General features: G+C 38.9%; 1 protein-coding gene across 1 annotated transcript in view; it reads right to left on the reverse strand.

Annotated features, from left to right (window-relative positions):
• DNAH1 (dynein axonemal heavy chain 1) overlaps positions 1-16,136 on the reverse strand; it is a 5,225,710-nt gene that overhangs the window by 2,135,067 nt on the left and 3,074,507 nt on the right. Inside the window, exon 45 of the mRNA XM_044076389.1 lies at positions 8,403-8,560. Within this exon, the coding sequence (XP_043932324.1) occupies positions 8,403-8,560 (158 nt within the window). The remainder of the gene's footprint in view (positions 1-8,402; positions 8,561-16,136) is intronic.

A 16,136-nucleotide genomic window follows, 5' to 3' on the forward strand; every position in this document is an offset into this window, starting at 1 on the left:
TGAGGTGTCTGAGGAGGAAAAAGGGAGATGTAGATTTGTTTGTATCTGTAGTCTCCATTAATGCAATTCCTTTTTGACAAAATCCAATACTGGAATCTGAAATTCCAGAGGAAGCAAATCTGGGAGCTATGTGTTTTTTTAGAAAACATTTAATCTTTTTCACGTGCGACCTGGCAAGAGGACGTATGGAAATCAAAGAAACCATGAATGCAGGATCCTGAGATACTCTCTGTCAGAAGTATAAGACTGATTTGAAAAGCTCAACAAAGTTTTACAATTAAAAAAATCCAATTTCTCCTATGTCAAAAATGCTGCATGATGTCTTTGAGACAGACTAGAAAGACAATCCTGTCTGACAGGATCAAGGAGGATTTCTGAACATACAACTGGAATCACAGATTGCTTAGATGAAAAGAAACGCATTGTAATGGCTCTTGACATCTAAAAAATACTCTGCAAAGATGAGTAAGTCATGTAAATAAAGAAACACCTGAATGCCACTCAGTCTGCAATGAACTATGACTGGAACTAAACCCTTTGGAAACACACTTGGAGCTATAATAACCCAAAGGGTAATGCAGAGAACTGGTAATGTGAACTATTCACAGAAATTATGAGAAATATCCTGAAGCCTTTGGCTATGGGGATATGATGGTATGCATCTTTTAGATCTAATGTTACCAAAAATGTTCCTTAGGGCACAGAACAAGTTGAGGAACAACTGCAGAGTGCTACAGAAATAAGGGAGTATTTGGATAATCTGCATGAATTTAGAAAAACTGCTGTTAAGCAACTATTTTTGACAATATCTCCAGAACACAATACCATTCAACAAAATGACTTGTGCAACAGAACGTAGAAAGGGATGTCACTAATCTTTGGGAACCTATGAGAAGAAAGATAACCAGTGGTCCTATAGCGGTAGTAGAGATACTTCTGAGATGTTATGAAATGTGGAGACCAAGAAAGAGCACAAATGGAAATATTTATGGAAGACTTAATGATGCCAAGGTTAGAGGAAGATGAGGTTCAACAACTAATTTTTAAGATAAGAAGAGACAAGATAAAAAAACAGTGATGCATACTCAATCTGCAGCAAAGTCTCCAGGAACAAGTGGAAGTCTAGAAGTTAGGAGAGAAGAAAGTGACACAGATCTGGAAGATTTTGTTTAATGGTATTTTAAAAGAAAGGGAGGCACCAAGATCTTAGAAGAAAGCTGTGCTGGTTCTATTACCTAAAGAGGGTAAAAACATATCAGACAGAGCTTCATATAGACCTATTTCAATTTTAAACCATGATTATAAAATGTTTGCATCTATGCTAGCTAAAATAATGGCAAAGATGTAGCTAAAATTGATAGATATGGATCAATGTTTTTTTTTTGTGGAAAGGAGACAAACATCTGGTAACATTAATAGAACAATGATGACCCAGAGGAAAGTAGAATGTAAGAAATAATGCAGAGAAAGCATTTGATAGAGTAAGCTAGGATTTTATGACTAGGACAATGGAAGCATTTGCATTCTCTGATACAATAATTTTAACTGGGAAGTTATATGAAGGATCAGAAGAAAGGAATAAAGTTGGAGGGTCCCTCATATAAGTTGTATTTGAATAGAGGAACTAGGCAGGGGTATCATTTTTCCTTCTGTTATTTGCTTTACATTTAGAGCTATTGGCAAAGAAAATAATAGACTCAGAACCGTGGGGAGGACATGCAGACTCCACACAGAAGGCACTCCCTGCACTCCAGCCAAGAATCGAATGGGAGAACCTCTTACTGTGAGGCAACAATGCGACTGCCTTCCCTATCAGGGATTAATATCAGAGTGCAGGAAAAAGGATAGGGTAGTCCTATGTGAATACCCTATTCTGGTGGAGTTTTTAATTCAAATCTAGAACAGAAACACCTATTAAAAATGGAAAATGAGTAGGGCATATAACATATTCTATAAGAATCAATTAGAGGAAGTTACAAAAAAACTTGGAAAGAGAGACTAGAAAAACAATTTACAAGCAAAGAGTGGAAGGACATATGTTTGTTTGTTTGTGTCTTTCAGCTTTTCCCGGTTGTATGGCTCCCAAATATGCAACAAAATCAGAAGGTTTAGGATTGCTGCTTGGAAGAATTTGCATAGGTATTTTATACACCAAGCAAATTTCAAAGAATTGTTTTATCAGGGGATAGTAAATGTTGGAGGTGTGTTGAGGAAGAAAGAGGTACCTGGGAACATGTTTTTTTAGGAAAATACTCTAAAAGAGATAAAAGAACTGGAAGTGAATCTTTAGAAATGGAAGAGGCAAACTACATAGAAATAAATGGAATTTGTGGGAACAATACATGCAGAATAATGTTCACGAAGAGGAGGAATGAGGTTAAGGGAAGGCAGGAAATGAGCAATTTATGTACTATTGGATTGATAATAGATAAAAAAAAAACGTGGTATATAAAGTATGTAAATAGAAAAAAATGTAAGTATGGTTGTTTTCTTTCTATTAATGTATGTGTGCCTTTATCTTAAGCGATAATTTAATAAAGGTGTAAAAAATAATTTTTTCTTGGGGAATGAGAGGTAACAGATTCTCAAGGGTCAACATCTTGAACTTTGGAACTTTCCCATACAAATCTACAAAGGAAATATCTAGAACTGGTCTGCAAAAACACTCTTTCTTTGGTCCAAGAAACATTCTGGAATAGAAGTATTTGCCCTTTTGATTTACTGGCACTGGTTCTATGATTCCAAGGTTGAGTAAGTGCTGCAGACCTGAGGGAAAACTGTTTCGGCATGTGGGAAGGAACTCCCTGGAAGGAGGTATTTGTATCCAGTGCCAACTGTATCCCTCTTAAAAGAACATTTAACACTCAGGTCTAAGACAATCTGTTGTCAAAGTGGAATATACAGATCCAGTTTCTGGGATAGAGTTTTAGAGACAATTACAAGGCTGGAGGGGAAATAATGCTGATATCGTCATTCAAAAGCATTTGACTGTCCCTTTTTGGAAAAAAAATCCTTGTTTCTTGTTGTTCCCCTCCTGCCATCTCTTTTTGGTTCCCTGTTGAGCTTAAAAAGGTAGAGACTGATTATTTTGTTTCTAAGATAGGAAAGATGATTTGGGAGTTTTGTTAGAGGAGGCCGGAAAAGTCATGGAAACTCTCTTTATTAGTTTCTCTCTCTCATCAAGTTGTGTTCCTACCATAGTAGCAGATGGGACAAACAAAACCTCCTTTTCTATATTTCAGACTTTACCACATCAGAAAACTTTTGGGAACATACTCTGGCATATCTCCTCACCACTGTAGCACTACCAGTAGCCCTAGACATAGTATCTGCAATCTTACACAGTCCTTAAGGCATGTTTTGATACTTGTGAATTGTTAGAACTCAGTGGTTCTCTTGATCAAGGGAGAATCAGAGAGAGAGAGAGAAGAGGCAGGCCTGTCCTCCGGAGGCTGGGAGAAGTCCTTTAAAAACTAATTTAGACCTGCAGCTGAACGTAACTGACAATCTTCATAAAGATACAAACAGTAAACAATACACACACTCAGAATGTGAGTCTTGAGGGGTTATTTTGTGTTCATAAGACATACAGTTCTTAATGCCTGAAGTTTTGTTGAACATGTCGGAGACGTTTAAACATTGAACATCATTGTATTGAATGTCTTAAATATTTTTCTGTATTGTGATGTACTATGTGGAGCTTTTCTCCCCGGGCCTCCTCTGAAAATGGGCAATTTCTGCCCAGTCGGACTTTTCTGGTAAACAAATGTAAAATAAATAAAACATAAATTAGAGAAAGGAAAAAAAAAAAAAACAAGTAAACTACAAAGGTACAGAAAGCATCTAATTACAACCAACATCACCATAAAAAAATATATCTCAATGAGACACCAGCACAACACACCAAGCTGTGGAAAAGACTACCAAAAAAATACTAGGCACTCCAGACAAATATATAAATTATGTAAAGTTTTTATTTATTTGTTTTTTTTTTTTATAAGGGTGGTAAGAAAAAGGCAGGTGTGCCTACTGACAGTGTGTGTGTGTGTGTGTGTGTGTGTGTGTGTGTGTGTGTGTGTGTGTGTGTGTGTATATATATATATATATATATATATATATATATACACATATATATATATATATATATATATATATATATATATGTGTGTGTGTGTATGTATGTACATAAACCAAACCAAAGGGGTAAAGAAGTCAATAAGACAAACCATTCAGTAAAAACTGCAAGACAAAATCCAGCCAAGCTACGGTTTCCACTACACGATATCATAAAGCTTTAAAGGACAGAAAGGTAAACCTGAATTAAGCACGCTTATCTGTTTTATGGAGTTCTGCATGTAAGAATCCATGTACTATTAAAGGCTATGTATTGATTTTCATAATGCAGACATTACTAATTCATCTGGTGATTTATATAGCACTGGACCATTTGAGCTTTACTTGTGAGGTCTCTAGTTGCCATAGAAACTTTTTATATTGTTGATAAGCTTACTCTATAGTATAAATGCATCTACATCAGTAACCTGGAATCCATGCTCTCTCACGCCACAGTCAGTACTCCTGACAAAGAGAAGATTGCCAGCACAAACACCACATCACATAGCCAAGCACAATACGCACTTACCTATGTAGGAGTCCGCAAAAAACCTTACCTAAACAACAGAGACCCCCAAAACACACTCACAAACATTCCACACACAATACCAAACACATCACGCACAATAGACAACACACCAGTGTATCACAAACACCGCCCATTATGCATAACAATAAACCAACTTAGCCCATAAGGCATAACAATAAACCAAACATACTAGTCATTGGCGAGTCAATAGTGAGACACACTGATGAAGCTCAACAAGAAGGTCATGGTCAGTTGTCTGTCAAGTGCCAGAATCCGCCACATCACACACGGACTTAAGTCTCTCCACAACAAGTACAAGTATGACTCTGTCATTCTTCATGTTGGTGTGAATGACTTGAGACGTCCCTCCCTGGACTATACAAAGAGAGACATGATTGAGCTCTCAGACTATATGTCCCAGGCAGGTATGACCATAGCCCTAAGCAACATCCTTCTTTCACCAAGAATGACACCACAATACTAACAAAAAATAACTGACTTCAACAATTGGCATAGCTTCTGGTGTCTTTCCAAGGGGATCCAGTGTCTGTCTGCCTGGAATGACATGGGTGACAGGTCTCAATGCTTGGCCAGAGATGACCTCCACCTGTCACCTCTGGGGATCTGGATCCTGGCCAAGGCTCTTATGCCCCAAAGACAAATCTTCCAACATAAAAGATCTGTCAAAAAGCAAATTGAAGATCATGCTGCTTAATGCTAGGAGCCTTAACCTGAAAATGCACTCTCTAGAGGCTCTCCTCACACTGTAAGATGCCAATCTCTGTGCAGTCAAGGAGACTTGGTTCAGGGCTGCAGACAGCACTCCTGCCTTACCAAGCTATACATTATTCCACACTTTCTGACCCCAAAACAAGGTCAGAAAGAATAAGGGTGGTGGACTCCCTATCTTCATTAAGGGCAGGCACACCTCCAGACTGGTTTGCCAATATAGCACACTGGAAATACTCCAGGTGCAACTGACAGCTGGCAAGAATCCCATCCAAGTAACAGCCAGTTATAGACCCCCCCCCCCATGACTCAGGACATCCACTCCTCCTCCTACCTGGACCTACTTGACTCCATCAAGGTACACCCAGATCCTTGGTGACTTCAACTACCCCTGGTCTGTGTTAAATCATCAAATGCTTAAAAAAGCGAATGATGATTTATCAAACCCATGTAAATGAAAGCTTACAATCTCGAATGCTTAGAACAGTGATTTTTTTCCCGAGGTAAAAAATCGCTGTTCCACAAAACAAAAAAAAAATGTAAACATTATATAAAGTGGGAGGCTTTGCTCCCCACAACCCCACTACTTAAATATACCAACTCCGAGATCACACTGCAGTGATGAAAATGGCAAAGTAATGGAAGCGGCCAAGCGATTTCTTTCCCAGGGAAAGAATTCGCTTATATGCCGTTTCACTATTTTGTCTTTTCGTGCTTTCAAGTTCGATCAAGATGCATTCGAAAGAATGCATCTTCGATCATTTAACAAGAAACCAACTACCCTACCATAGACTGGGTGAACTATTCCTGCACTAATGCACTCACCCTACAATTCCTTGACTTCATCAATTCAAATGCACTACTTGATACTTGTCCTGCATGTCACATCGCCATATATCAAGTGTTAAAGGCCCTAGCCAAGGCAAAGAACACAGCTTCCATGGGACCTGACAGTATCCCAGGCTGTATTCTGCACCATCACCACCCTATTCAACCACAGCCTAATTACAGGCTTCATTCCAGCAGAGTGGAGAACTGCCATTGTCATCTCCTTGCACAAAGGTGGTGCCACTACTGACCAGGGAAACTATCGCCCCATTAGCTTGACAAGTCTGATCTGTAAAGCCATGGAGCGTATTATTATGGATCTCATTAACAAGGACATAGGCAATCTCCAAGCACTTGACCCCAACCAATTCGGATTCATCAGGGGCAGATCTTGCTGATGAACCTGGTTGACTTCTTTGAGACTGTCACCAAGGCCCTGGATGAGGGTAAGTCAGTACAATTAACTTACCCTGACTTGGCTAAGGCCTTTGACACAATCCCTCACTCAAGCATCATCGAAAAGCTAACTCAGCTTGGTGTAAATCCTTATCTCATCAGGTGGGTGGCCAACTGGCTGACCGATAGGACCCACAAGGTCAAAATAGATGCCACCACCTCCATCAGACCTGTCACCAGTGGTGTTTCCCAGGGATTTGTCCTGGAGCCCCTACTGTTTAGCATCTATTTCTCAGAGGTCTAGGCAAAGACAAAGGACCTGTGTCTGTCCAAGTTTACAGGTGACTGTATGTTGGGTGCTGTCACTGACTCCCCAAATGATGTTAACATACTGCAAGAGGGTCTCACAGCAACAAATGACTAGTGCCAAAGTCATGGCATTAAGTTACATGCAAAAAATGCATTATCATACTATTCAGCACAAACACAGCTGTTTACCACATCAACGGCAACCCCCTTAGCACACAGCCTGTGGTGAGAGACCTGGGCACTCAAGTTGACAACAATCTCCCATTCGACCATCATGTAGCAGCAGTGTTCAGAAAATATTTTTACTTGGTTCATCTCATAAGTAAAGGGATTGCATCCAGAAAAAAAGAAGGTTATTACTTCTCTGTACTCCTCCCTCATTAGGCCTATAATTGAGTATAAAGCCCAGTTTGGTATGTACCTCTCCAAACACCTGCATCAGCTGGAAAGGCCACAGAAATACCTCACAAAGAGAATCCATGGCTTCCAACACCTGCCCTATGCAGATAGACACAAATCACTATCACTCTACTCAGTATTGTACAGATTGCTCAGAGGTGATCTGTGTCTCACCTATGAGGTAATATCAGACCCTGCACTACTAGAGATGCTCTATATCTGTAAGTCCAACTACTTACGCATTACCCACTCAAAAGGCTTAAATCTAATATGCAACATCAACAAAACCTGCTGAAGAGACACGTTTGTCTCCCAGAGGCTGCCCCATCTCTGAAATAGACTTCCCACACGTCAGAGTACCTCGCTGACCCTCTTCAAGCACAAACTTGATGAATGGATGGGAAACCACAAATTTTTCCCAGGGTTTCCACCTTTGTCCTTCACTGACAGGGGCGGCAGGTGTTGACTGAGGTTTCATTTTTGGAGATAAACTCTTGTCTAGGCTTGTAAGGTCCCCAGGGCTATTAGCTTAGTAACCTCCTATGGTCCTAAAATAAATCAGACAAAAATCCTCCATATGCTATGTACTGCATGAAGCCCAAAGAAATGTCAATGTAAACTAGTTGTCTAAAAATTGTATTTCCTCTTTTAATGGAATGGCATTTAGAACATCTAACCTCGTCCATCTTGTGCTGCTTTTTCTTTCAAATATTCTTACTGCCAGTGCATCCAATAGTAATCTGCCCAAGTATGCTTCTACCCTTTCCATGAAATAACACTTCAAAACTTTCATATATTTTTTATCCATTATCCAGTCACTGCAGCAACTTACAACTGCATTTTCACAGTTAACAGATAATTACAAATGATTTATTAATGCATATTAACACAAATTCTACTTATAACTCATCTGTTTTTAGTACATATACATGATATTATATCTACTGTTGAAATCCACTTCTATAAAATCTGATCATTGTTTTGTGTATTTTCTAATTCTTTAGCATGCTCCACAACCATATCCAATATCACTTTTTTTCCAGTGATGTATAAATACATGAAAGATACTAATTTGTTTTTGCTTTCAGAGACTGCATACCTATTTGCTTCCTGTCATACCAGCCATGATGATCCATCCACTGACGTAAAAGTTCAATTGGAGGTTGGGCTCCATATGTCTCCAGTGCAGGCATATTCAGGTCATCAATGAAAAATACAAAATATTTTCCAAGAGGAGGTCCAAATACCCCTTTCCTCCTGCAAATACAGATTAATGACAAATAATCAGTTAAACAAATAAGGCAGGAACATGTGTTTTTTCAGGAATTGTGCAGAGTGAATATTCATGGTACATCTAACAGATGATTAAACAGAGGTGCAAGTCCTAATCAACTTGCTAAATACCAGTAAAATTAAACTATATTATTTGGGTTTGTTTTACATCAGATCACTAACATATACAGCTACATACTGCTTGAGAAACAGGGATTCCAAAGAAACAGGGATTCCAATCTTAGCACCAGCAGCAGAAAAGGAAAAGCCCAAGTGAACTTTTTCAAAAATCACAACTTCACTTAAGCAGTTTTAATACAGGAAAGTCCTTTGACACCATCTGCCTTGATCTCTTTAGGAGAATATAGCTATAGAAGCTTGAATATGTTTTTTTTATTTCCATAGTAACTTTAATGTTGTAGTGTCCCCCAAGGTTCAATACTTGGATGACCTTCACACTGTATCCTGCAGTAGCTCTGTAATTCAATATGCAGATGCTTCCACTATTGTCTGCTCCTCTCAGATCCCAGCCCAGCTTCAACAAATACCCCAACAGGTTTTCTCTTCTCTGGAAACATGGATAAATGATGTTCAATTACTACTTAATCCCACCCCAAACTCCTTCTATTTATGTCTAAATCTTGTCTTATGGACATATCTAATTTTAAAATCCAGTCTTATAACAACACTACAGCTGAAGCTGTCTCATCTACCAAACTGCTTAGTATAATTCTTGATGACAATCTACTACTCAACTTCCATTTTCATGACAGCATTAAGAAAACACACAAAAAATCAGGCATGCTAAGTTAATATGTGTGTACTAGGTGAATCGCCCTGAAGCCTTTACAAGCCTAGCCCATAGAAGTGCCCTGGCATTGTGCCGCCCGACGTTAGTTGCCAGTGCCTCTATCAAGTAGGGCCACTGGAGTGATCCCCGGGGTGAACTTTCTATTTCCCATCCACTCATCAAGATTTCTCTTGAAGATGGCCAGTAAGGTACACTGCTTGACATGTATGGGAAGTCTATTCCAGAGCATGGGCAGTCTCTGGGTTATGAACCTGTCCCTCCAGCATGTTCTGTTAATTGTGGTAATGAGGATGAGGTCTCTGGAGTGTGTGGTGCGGAGGGATTGGGATTTCTTTAGATGTAGCGTTTCTAACAGAGCTGGGTCAGACATGGCTTTTTCAAGTCAAGCAGAGATCACCTTTTAGTAGATGATATGAGACCAAGAATAGCTAGAATTTTTTGAGTCTGTCCATGTAGGACATGTGTTTAAGGTCTTAGATCCTCTTCATGAGGTACTTTTGTGGCCTTTCCAGCTGTTGCATGTGTCTAGTGAGGTACATGCCAAATGAGGCATTATACTCGATGACTGGCCTAATGAGGGAAGAGTACAGAGAGATGATGCCATCTTTCTTCCTGGATGCAAAACCCTTGGTAATGAGATGTGCCACATAGAAGGACTTTCCTGATCAAAGTGGCAATGTGGTGGTTGAAGGAGAGGTTGCTGTCAAACTGTGTTCCCAGATCTCTTATAACGCCCTCAGTGTTCAGTGGGCTCCCATCAATGTGGTAATCAATGGGAAATGAGTTTTTCCTAAAGGGGATGACGACGCATTTTTTGGCATTAAGCTTAAGGCCATGGTTTTGACACCAATCATTGGTCTCATTGAGACCAAAATTGCACTAGCCCAGGCCTACCTTTTTCCCTCTTTCCTCTACTACGCACCTATGTTCACCAACTTTCAAGTCTCACTTAAGTCAAAACTTGAATCCTGCTACAACAAAATAGCTAAATTTGCTACTAGTTCTAGGCAACTCACCCATAACTGTTTTTCCCTACAATCTCTTCACTGGCTGAAGCTATCGCAACATCTAACTTACCTACAGCTCATCATTGCCCACAAAATAATTTATCAACCCACTTCCTGCCCACGTCTACTACCACTTCTCCAAATCTATAATCCTATTAGATCCCTTTGATCCAAAGACAAGTAATTCCTCATACTTCACAAACCAAAAAACTCTGCTGGCAAAAGTCTCCACTCCTATTTAGCAGCTAAAGCCTGGAATAATCTTCCCACTAACATCAGACTTAACTCCAATCATTTTGCGTATAAATGAGCTCCAAAATAATTCCTAGTTAAATCCTAGATCTGTTCCTGCTCTAAACCAGGATAAAAATCCACTACTCCAGTTTTCCTCACCTTCACCATCTTAACTTCTCTCCTGCCACATTGTTCTCTTTCTCCCCCTCTGTTTCCCTACACCAACCATCTTTTTCTCCCCATCCATTTAAATACACTAACCTCTTCTTTTTCTCATAAAGATCTACCTATACTAAAATCTTTTTTTCTCATATAATCCTGTGTTCTGTCTACCCACCAGCCCCTGTCATTCTCATTTAATGCCTCAATACCACTTTCAAGCAAGCTCTCTAAACGTGTTGTTTCATATTGTATTGTATTACACTGACAATGTTATCTTCTTGTGCTCTACACCATAACTATTGTACTAATTTTATTAAGTAATTTTATCATGCAATTTTGTTAATAATTCTCTTAAGTAGTTTTGCTATGCAATTTTTCTTATTTACTTTTTGGAGCTTTTCTCCCCATGCCTCCACTGAAAATGGGTACATTGAACCCAGTTGGACTTTCCTGATTAACAAATGTCAATAAATAAATAAATGTTATGTTGTGTTGTTTGTAAAATCTGACTACATGACTGATGACAGCCATGAGGCCTGTAGCACTGCTGCCTATTAACAGTCCTCATAGAAAGTACAGTTCTGTAAGATTCACTTACCAAAACTGCAGATGCTCAAATTTGTCAATGCTGCAGTATTCCTTTGACTATATGGGAAGCATCCTAAGCACTGGCTGCCTCCCACACTTACAATTTGACTGTAGCCCCATGGAGGGAAACCAGTTGTAAAAGTATAAATAACTTCAGGACTTTCTTGCCCATACAGAAGGAAAGAGCATACACATCCTAATCTATAAAATATATAACATTAACAAAAAAAAGGTATATCTTAACAACTAACTGTATAAAGAAGTAGGAGGATGTCAGGTTGATGTGATTACTACTACAGTGAGGAATTGGAACATTTAGTGTTATGGTAAGGGCAACTTAGACAACTGTACCACTTTCATCATTCTCACTAGAGCAGTAACCTTTTGGCTCTAAGGATTGAATACCAAAGCTTATCCAACATGGAATGAAGAAGGATAGAGATGCAGGAGCCCCTGGAGAATGGTCCTAGCAAAGCCAGTCCTGGCTTGGGGAAAGGAATCCAGTTTGCAATGCTTTGTAAAAGTATGAACAGACCAGAGTTCAGTCTTTTCCAGTATGCCATCTTAGAAGCCAAGGAACTAAATGTGCCTTGATACTGCCCAGAATAGATTTGCCATGGTGGGTATAACAAAAAGCAATAGCTAAGGACAACCATCTTGAAATAGTCTGTTTTGACAAAGGTTGTCCTTCTTTTGTCCCATCATAAGAAATAAAAAGCTGATCTGTTTTAATAAAGGACTTAGTTTGGTCAAGACAATAGCAGAGCTGCCTAAATATGCTCAGAGTATATATAATCAATTGTCCCTGATTCTGAGGATCTCGATAGAGCAGGGACAGAGTGATGACTTGATTCAAAGTAAACTACAAAACAAATCTGGGCATAAATGAGTGATTTGGTCTTAATGTGACATTATTTCTAATGAAGACCCAAATAGGGTTCACCCACCATAAGAGCTTGCAAGTCAGATAGTCTTCTAGCACATGTCAAAGCAATAAGGAGTACAGTCTTCTACGTAATGAGCCTTAATTCTACCCGATTAGTTGGTTCAAAATGGAGGTATACTTAATTTTTCCAGCACAAAGTTAAGATCCTAAGAAGGAGTCACCTATTTTCTATGAGACTTAAGATGCAAAACTCCCCTCAAAGTCTGTTTTACCAAAAACAGAGATGAAATGAGAGGATACATTGGCAGACATGCTAAAATTGCCACTAGATGAACATTGATAGAGGAATAAGCAACTCACATAAATATTTAAGAACTACTGGTACACAATCTTTGATGGGGCCCTGGTTATTGGCTAGGCACCAACTAGAAAATCTTTTTCACTTGCCAAAATGTTTTCCTAGTAGGAGGTTTTCTTGCCTCATTTACTACCAGCTGCACATCCTCATAAAAGAGGCTCCAAAAAAGGTATGAACATTGAATCATCCATGCAGTTAAAGTTGTTTCAGACTGGGAAGTATCAAACACCCCCTGTCTTGTGTGAAAAGGTTCTGTCAGCATGAAAGCTTGTGATAACTGCTGTACGCCAATTCCATAAGAAGAGAAAACCAATATTGTCTGTATCAAAAGGGAGTTGCCACAATGATTTTTGGACAGCCCCTCTGCATTTTCAGAATTACTCTGGATGTCACAGTAAAGGGTGGCAGTACATAAAATAACATTCCTGACAACTGGAATGTGAATGCATCTTTTTAACAGCCCTGCCTGCAAGTTGTCTTGGCGTAGAATTTATTTAGTTGCCTGTTTTGAAAGTATGAGAACAGATCTATTTGAGGTGTTCCCCACAAATGGATCAATTCTTGGAAGATTCCCCACATTGAATTTCCATTTGAGTGGGTCTATTCTTGTCCTTCTCAGCTTGTCTGCCACTATTTTGCTCTGACAGAATGTAAGGTACTTGGATGTTTAAAGAGTGCTGTAGAGTTACCACCTAAATCATCAAAGACAGCCTGCACACAGGGTAAGACCTGGTGCCCCCCTGTTCATCTACCACATTACTGTGGCGTTGTCTGTAACCACCTGTAAAAGTCCCAGGTACCACAGATGATGATGAGATTTTTAAGACATTGATTACAGTCATCATACAAGAACTCAGACAAAACAAAGCAAAGCCAATTCTAAGATCCACTGGTCTTCACACAAACATGAGTCTTACACAAGACTTGGTTGCTTTTAGCAACACACAAAATGCCCAATACACTGGTGCATTCCCACCAGCCATTACCACTGATATGCCTATTAGGAATACTATTAATAGTAACTGATAAATAATCATAGATAACAATGAAATGGCTTAACCTTTAGATAACAAAGCCTTTGTTTATATCCAATAGATAAGTCAACGTTAAAAACATGGTAGAGAAGGCTAAGAATTTTAACTCATCTGCTCTCTATCTGTGGCACCTTTAAATGCAGCAAATGTAAACAATGCAGACACATTAACGACTACTCCAGTGTATACATACAAGCAGTTGATAGAACTATTTTTGCCTAGGAGAGATATAAATGTGATTCTTGTGGTGGTGTCTATCTGGCAAGCTGTGAGGCATGCCCTAGTTTTTATATAGGAAGGACTATCAGAAAGCTTGCCAAACGGATATACGAACATGTGTTGATCATAAGAATGAAGGATGTAAACAACGCTTTAGCTAAGTACTCTAAGTCAATATGGATCATATTACTTGTTATTACAATGTTTTGTTAGAATGTCGGGAGGCCGATTGGCAAATCCGGCTAGTTGCCAACAACAAACTGGGGCTCAATGAATACATAAATTTTAAGTGTTTTTTTACAGGCACAGTGGTTATAATTATTTTATCTCTTTTTTCTAGCAAATGTTTATTAAAATGTGTTCTAATTTCTTATGTTTTCACAGATTTTAATCTTATTATTGACTTAGAAAGTAAGTTTATACCACTTTAATTTCTAACTCATTCATAAATTGTTGCTTTGCTTTGTTTAAATTTATCACATGACCTTTAGAAGTATTTTAAATTGAACTACTGGGTTTTTAACTTTATTTCTGATGAAGTTCTAAGAATAAATATAGAACAAAAGTGCTACACTACTGCATCCTAGTCTCCTTTCGACTAGCAATCTGGTAGCTTGTTGTGGTTTTTAAGTTCATTTTCTATGCTGCTTTTTGGTTTTCATTGATCACAGCCAAAATCTCTTTGATATTTATGTGCATTGGCCTGTCTGAAGAGTTTCACAGGCCATGTACCTTTACCACCATAGAAATTGCTCCCTGAGTAAAATCAGAGGTGATTGTAGCTCTAGATTAACGTGGAATAGTAGGATGAAAGGGGAAATCTGGATTTAGAGCCATTCACTTTTTCCATCAGTGCAATTCCCTCTTAACAAAGCCCAAAATGGAATCTGAAATTCCAGAAGATATTAATGTTGGATCCATTTGCTTCTTAAAAGCCACTGAATTGTTTTGTGTGTGACCTGTTGAGAGGAATCATGAGAATCATAGAAACCATGGACCCCAGTATCATGAGATATTCTCTTGCAGAAGTCTGAGACTGATTTGAGAAGCTCAGAAATGGTTCCAAATAAACATTCCCTTTTTCCTGTGTAAGAAAAGCCTTTAGATGAGAAATGTTTAAAAGGCAGCCCAGAAAAACAATCCTGTATAATGGAGTCAAGGAGGATTTTTGCACATATATCTGGAACCCAAGACTGTTAAAAAGAAATGAAACCCACGTTAAGGACTCCTGATATGTGGTAAAAGACTCTGCCAAGATAAATACTTTGTCTAAATAATGAAATATGTGAATGCTTTTCAGTCTGCAATAAGATATCTCTGGAACTAGAAACTTCACAAACTCCCTTGGAGTTGGAGATAACCCAAAGGATAATGCAAGAACTGAAAATGTGACCCAGACACAGAAAATACATTTCTTGAAGCCTGTGGCTATGGACATGTGATGATAAGCATCCTATAGATCTAATGTTATCATAAAACTCAAAGGAGGGATGAAAGGCAACAGAGTGAAGGGTCAGCATTTTGAATTTTGGTATTTTCACAAAAGCATTGAGAAAGGAAAGATTTAGAACTGTTTTCTATGAAAGCTCTTTCTTTGGTACCAGAAACATTCTGGAGTAACAAACAAAGGAAAATATGAAGGTGTTTCTGATCAATGCTAGGTGTCTGAACAAGGAACTCCACTCCATAAGGCATTCTCACCCTGGAAGGCATTGAATTCTGTGCAGTGACTGCGACATAGTTTAAAATTGTGGAGAGCACTCCAGTTGTGCAGGGCTATAATGCCTTCTACACACATTTAGACCATCTACTGAGCAGGAGGGCAAAAAGGTGGAAGCATCTCAATCCATATCCAGAAGAGGCTCGCATCAAATATGATGCACTAGAGCTTCTTCATGTCCAAATAACCATCAGAAAGGTCCCATACCATATGCCAGCTAGCTAAAGAACTCCTCCTATGACAAAAGAAAGCCACAGCTCTTAGCTACAGAAACTAGAATCACTCATTCATCATCATCATCATCATCATCTTTCGGCTTTTCCCATTAGGGGTCGCCACAGCGGATCATCTCTTTCCATTAGTTCCTATCCTCCCCAATATCATTTTCCTAGGTGATCTAAACTATCCAACTACAGACGGAGAAACCAATACCACCACTAGTGCACAAGCACAGAGATTCCTGGACTTTGTCACTAGAAATGCCCTGGAACAATTAGTCAAAGCCCACTGGGGAAATAACATCTTTGATCATGTATATATTA

The sequence above is a fragment of the Protopterus annectens genome, chromosome 7.part0 (assembly GCF_019279795.1).
Source record: "Protopterus annectens isolate FY-2018-M chromosome 7.part0, PAN1.0, whole genome shotgun sequence".
NCBI lineage: Eukaryota > Metazoa > Chordata > Ceratodontiformes > Protopteridae > Protopterus > Protopterus annectens.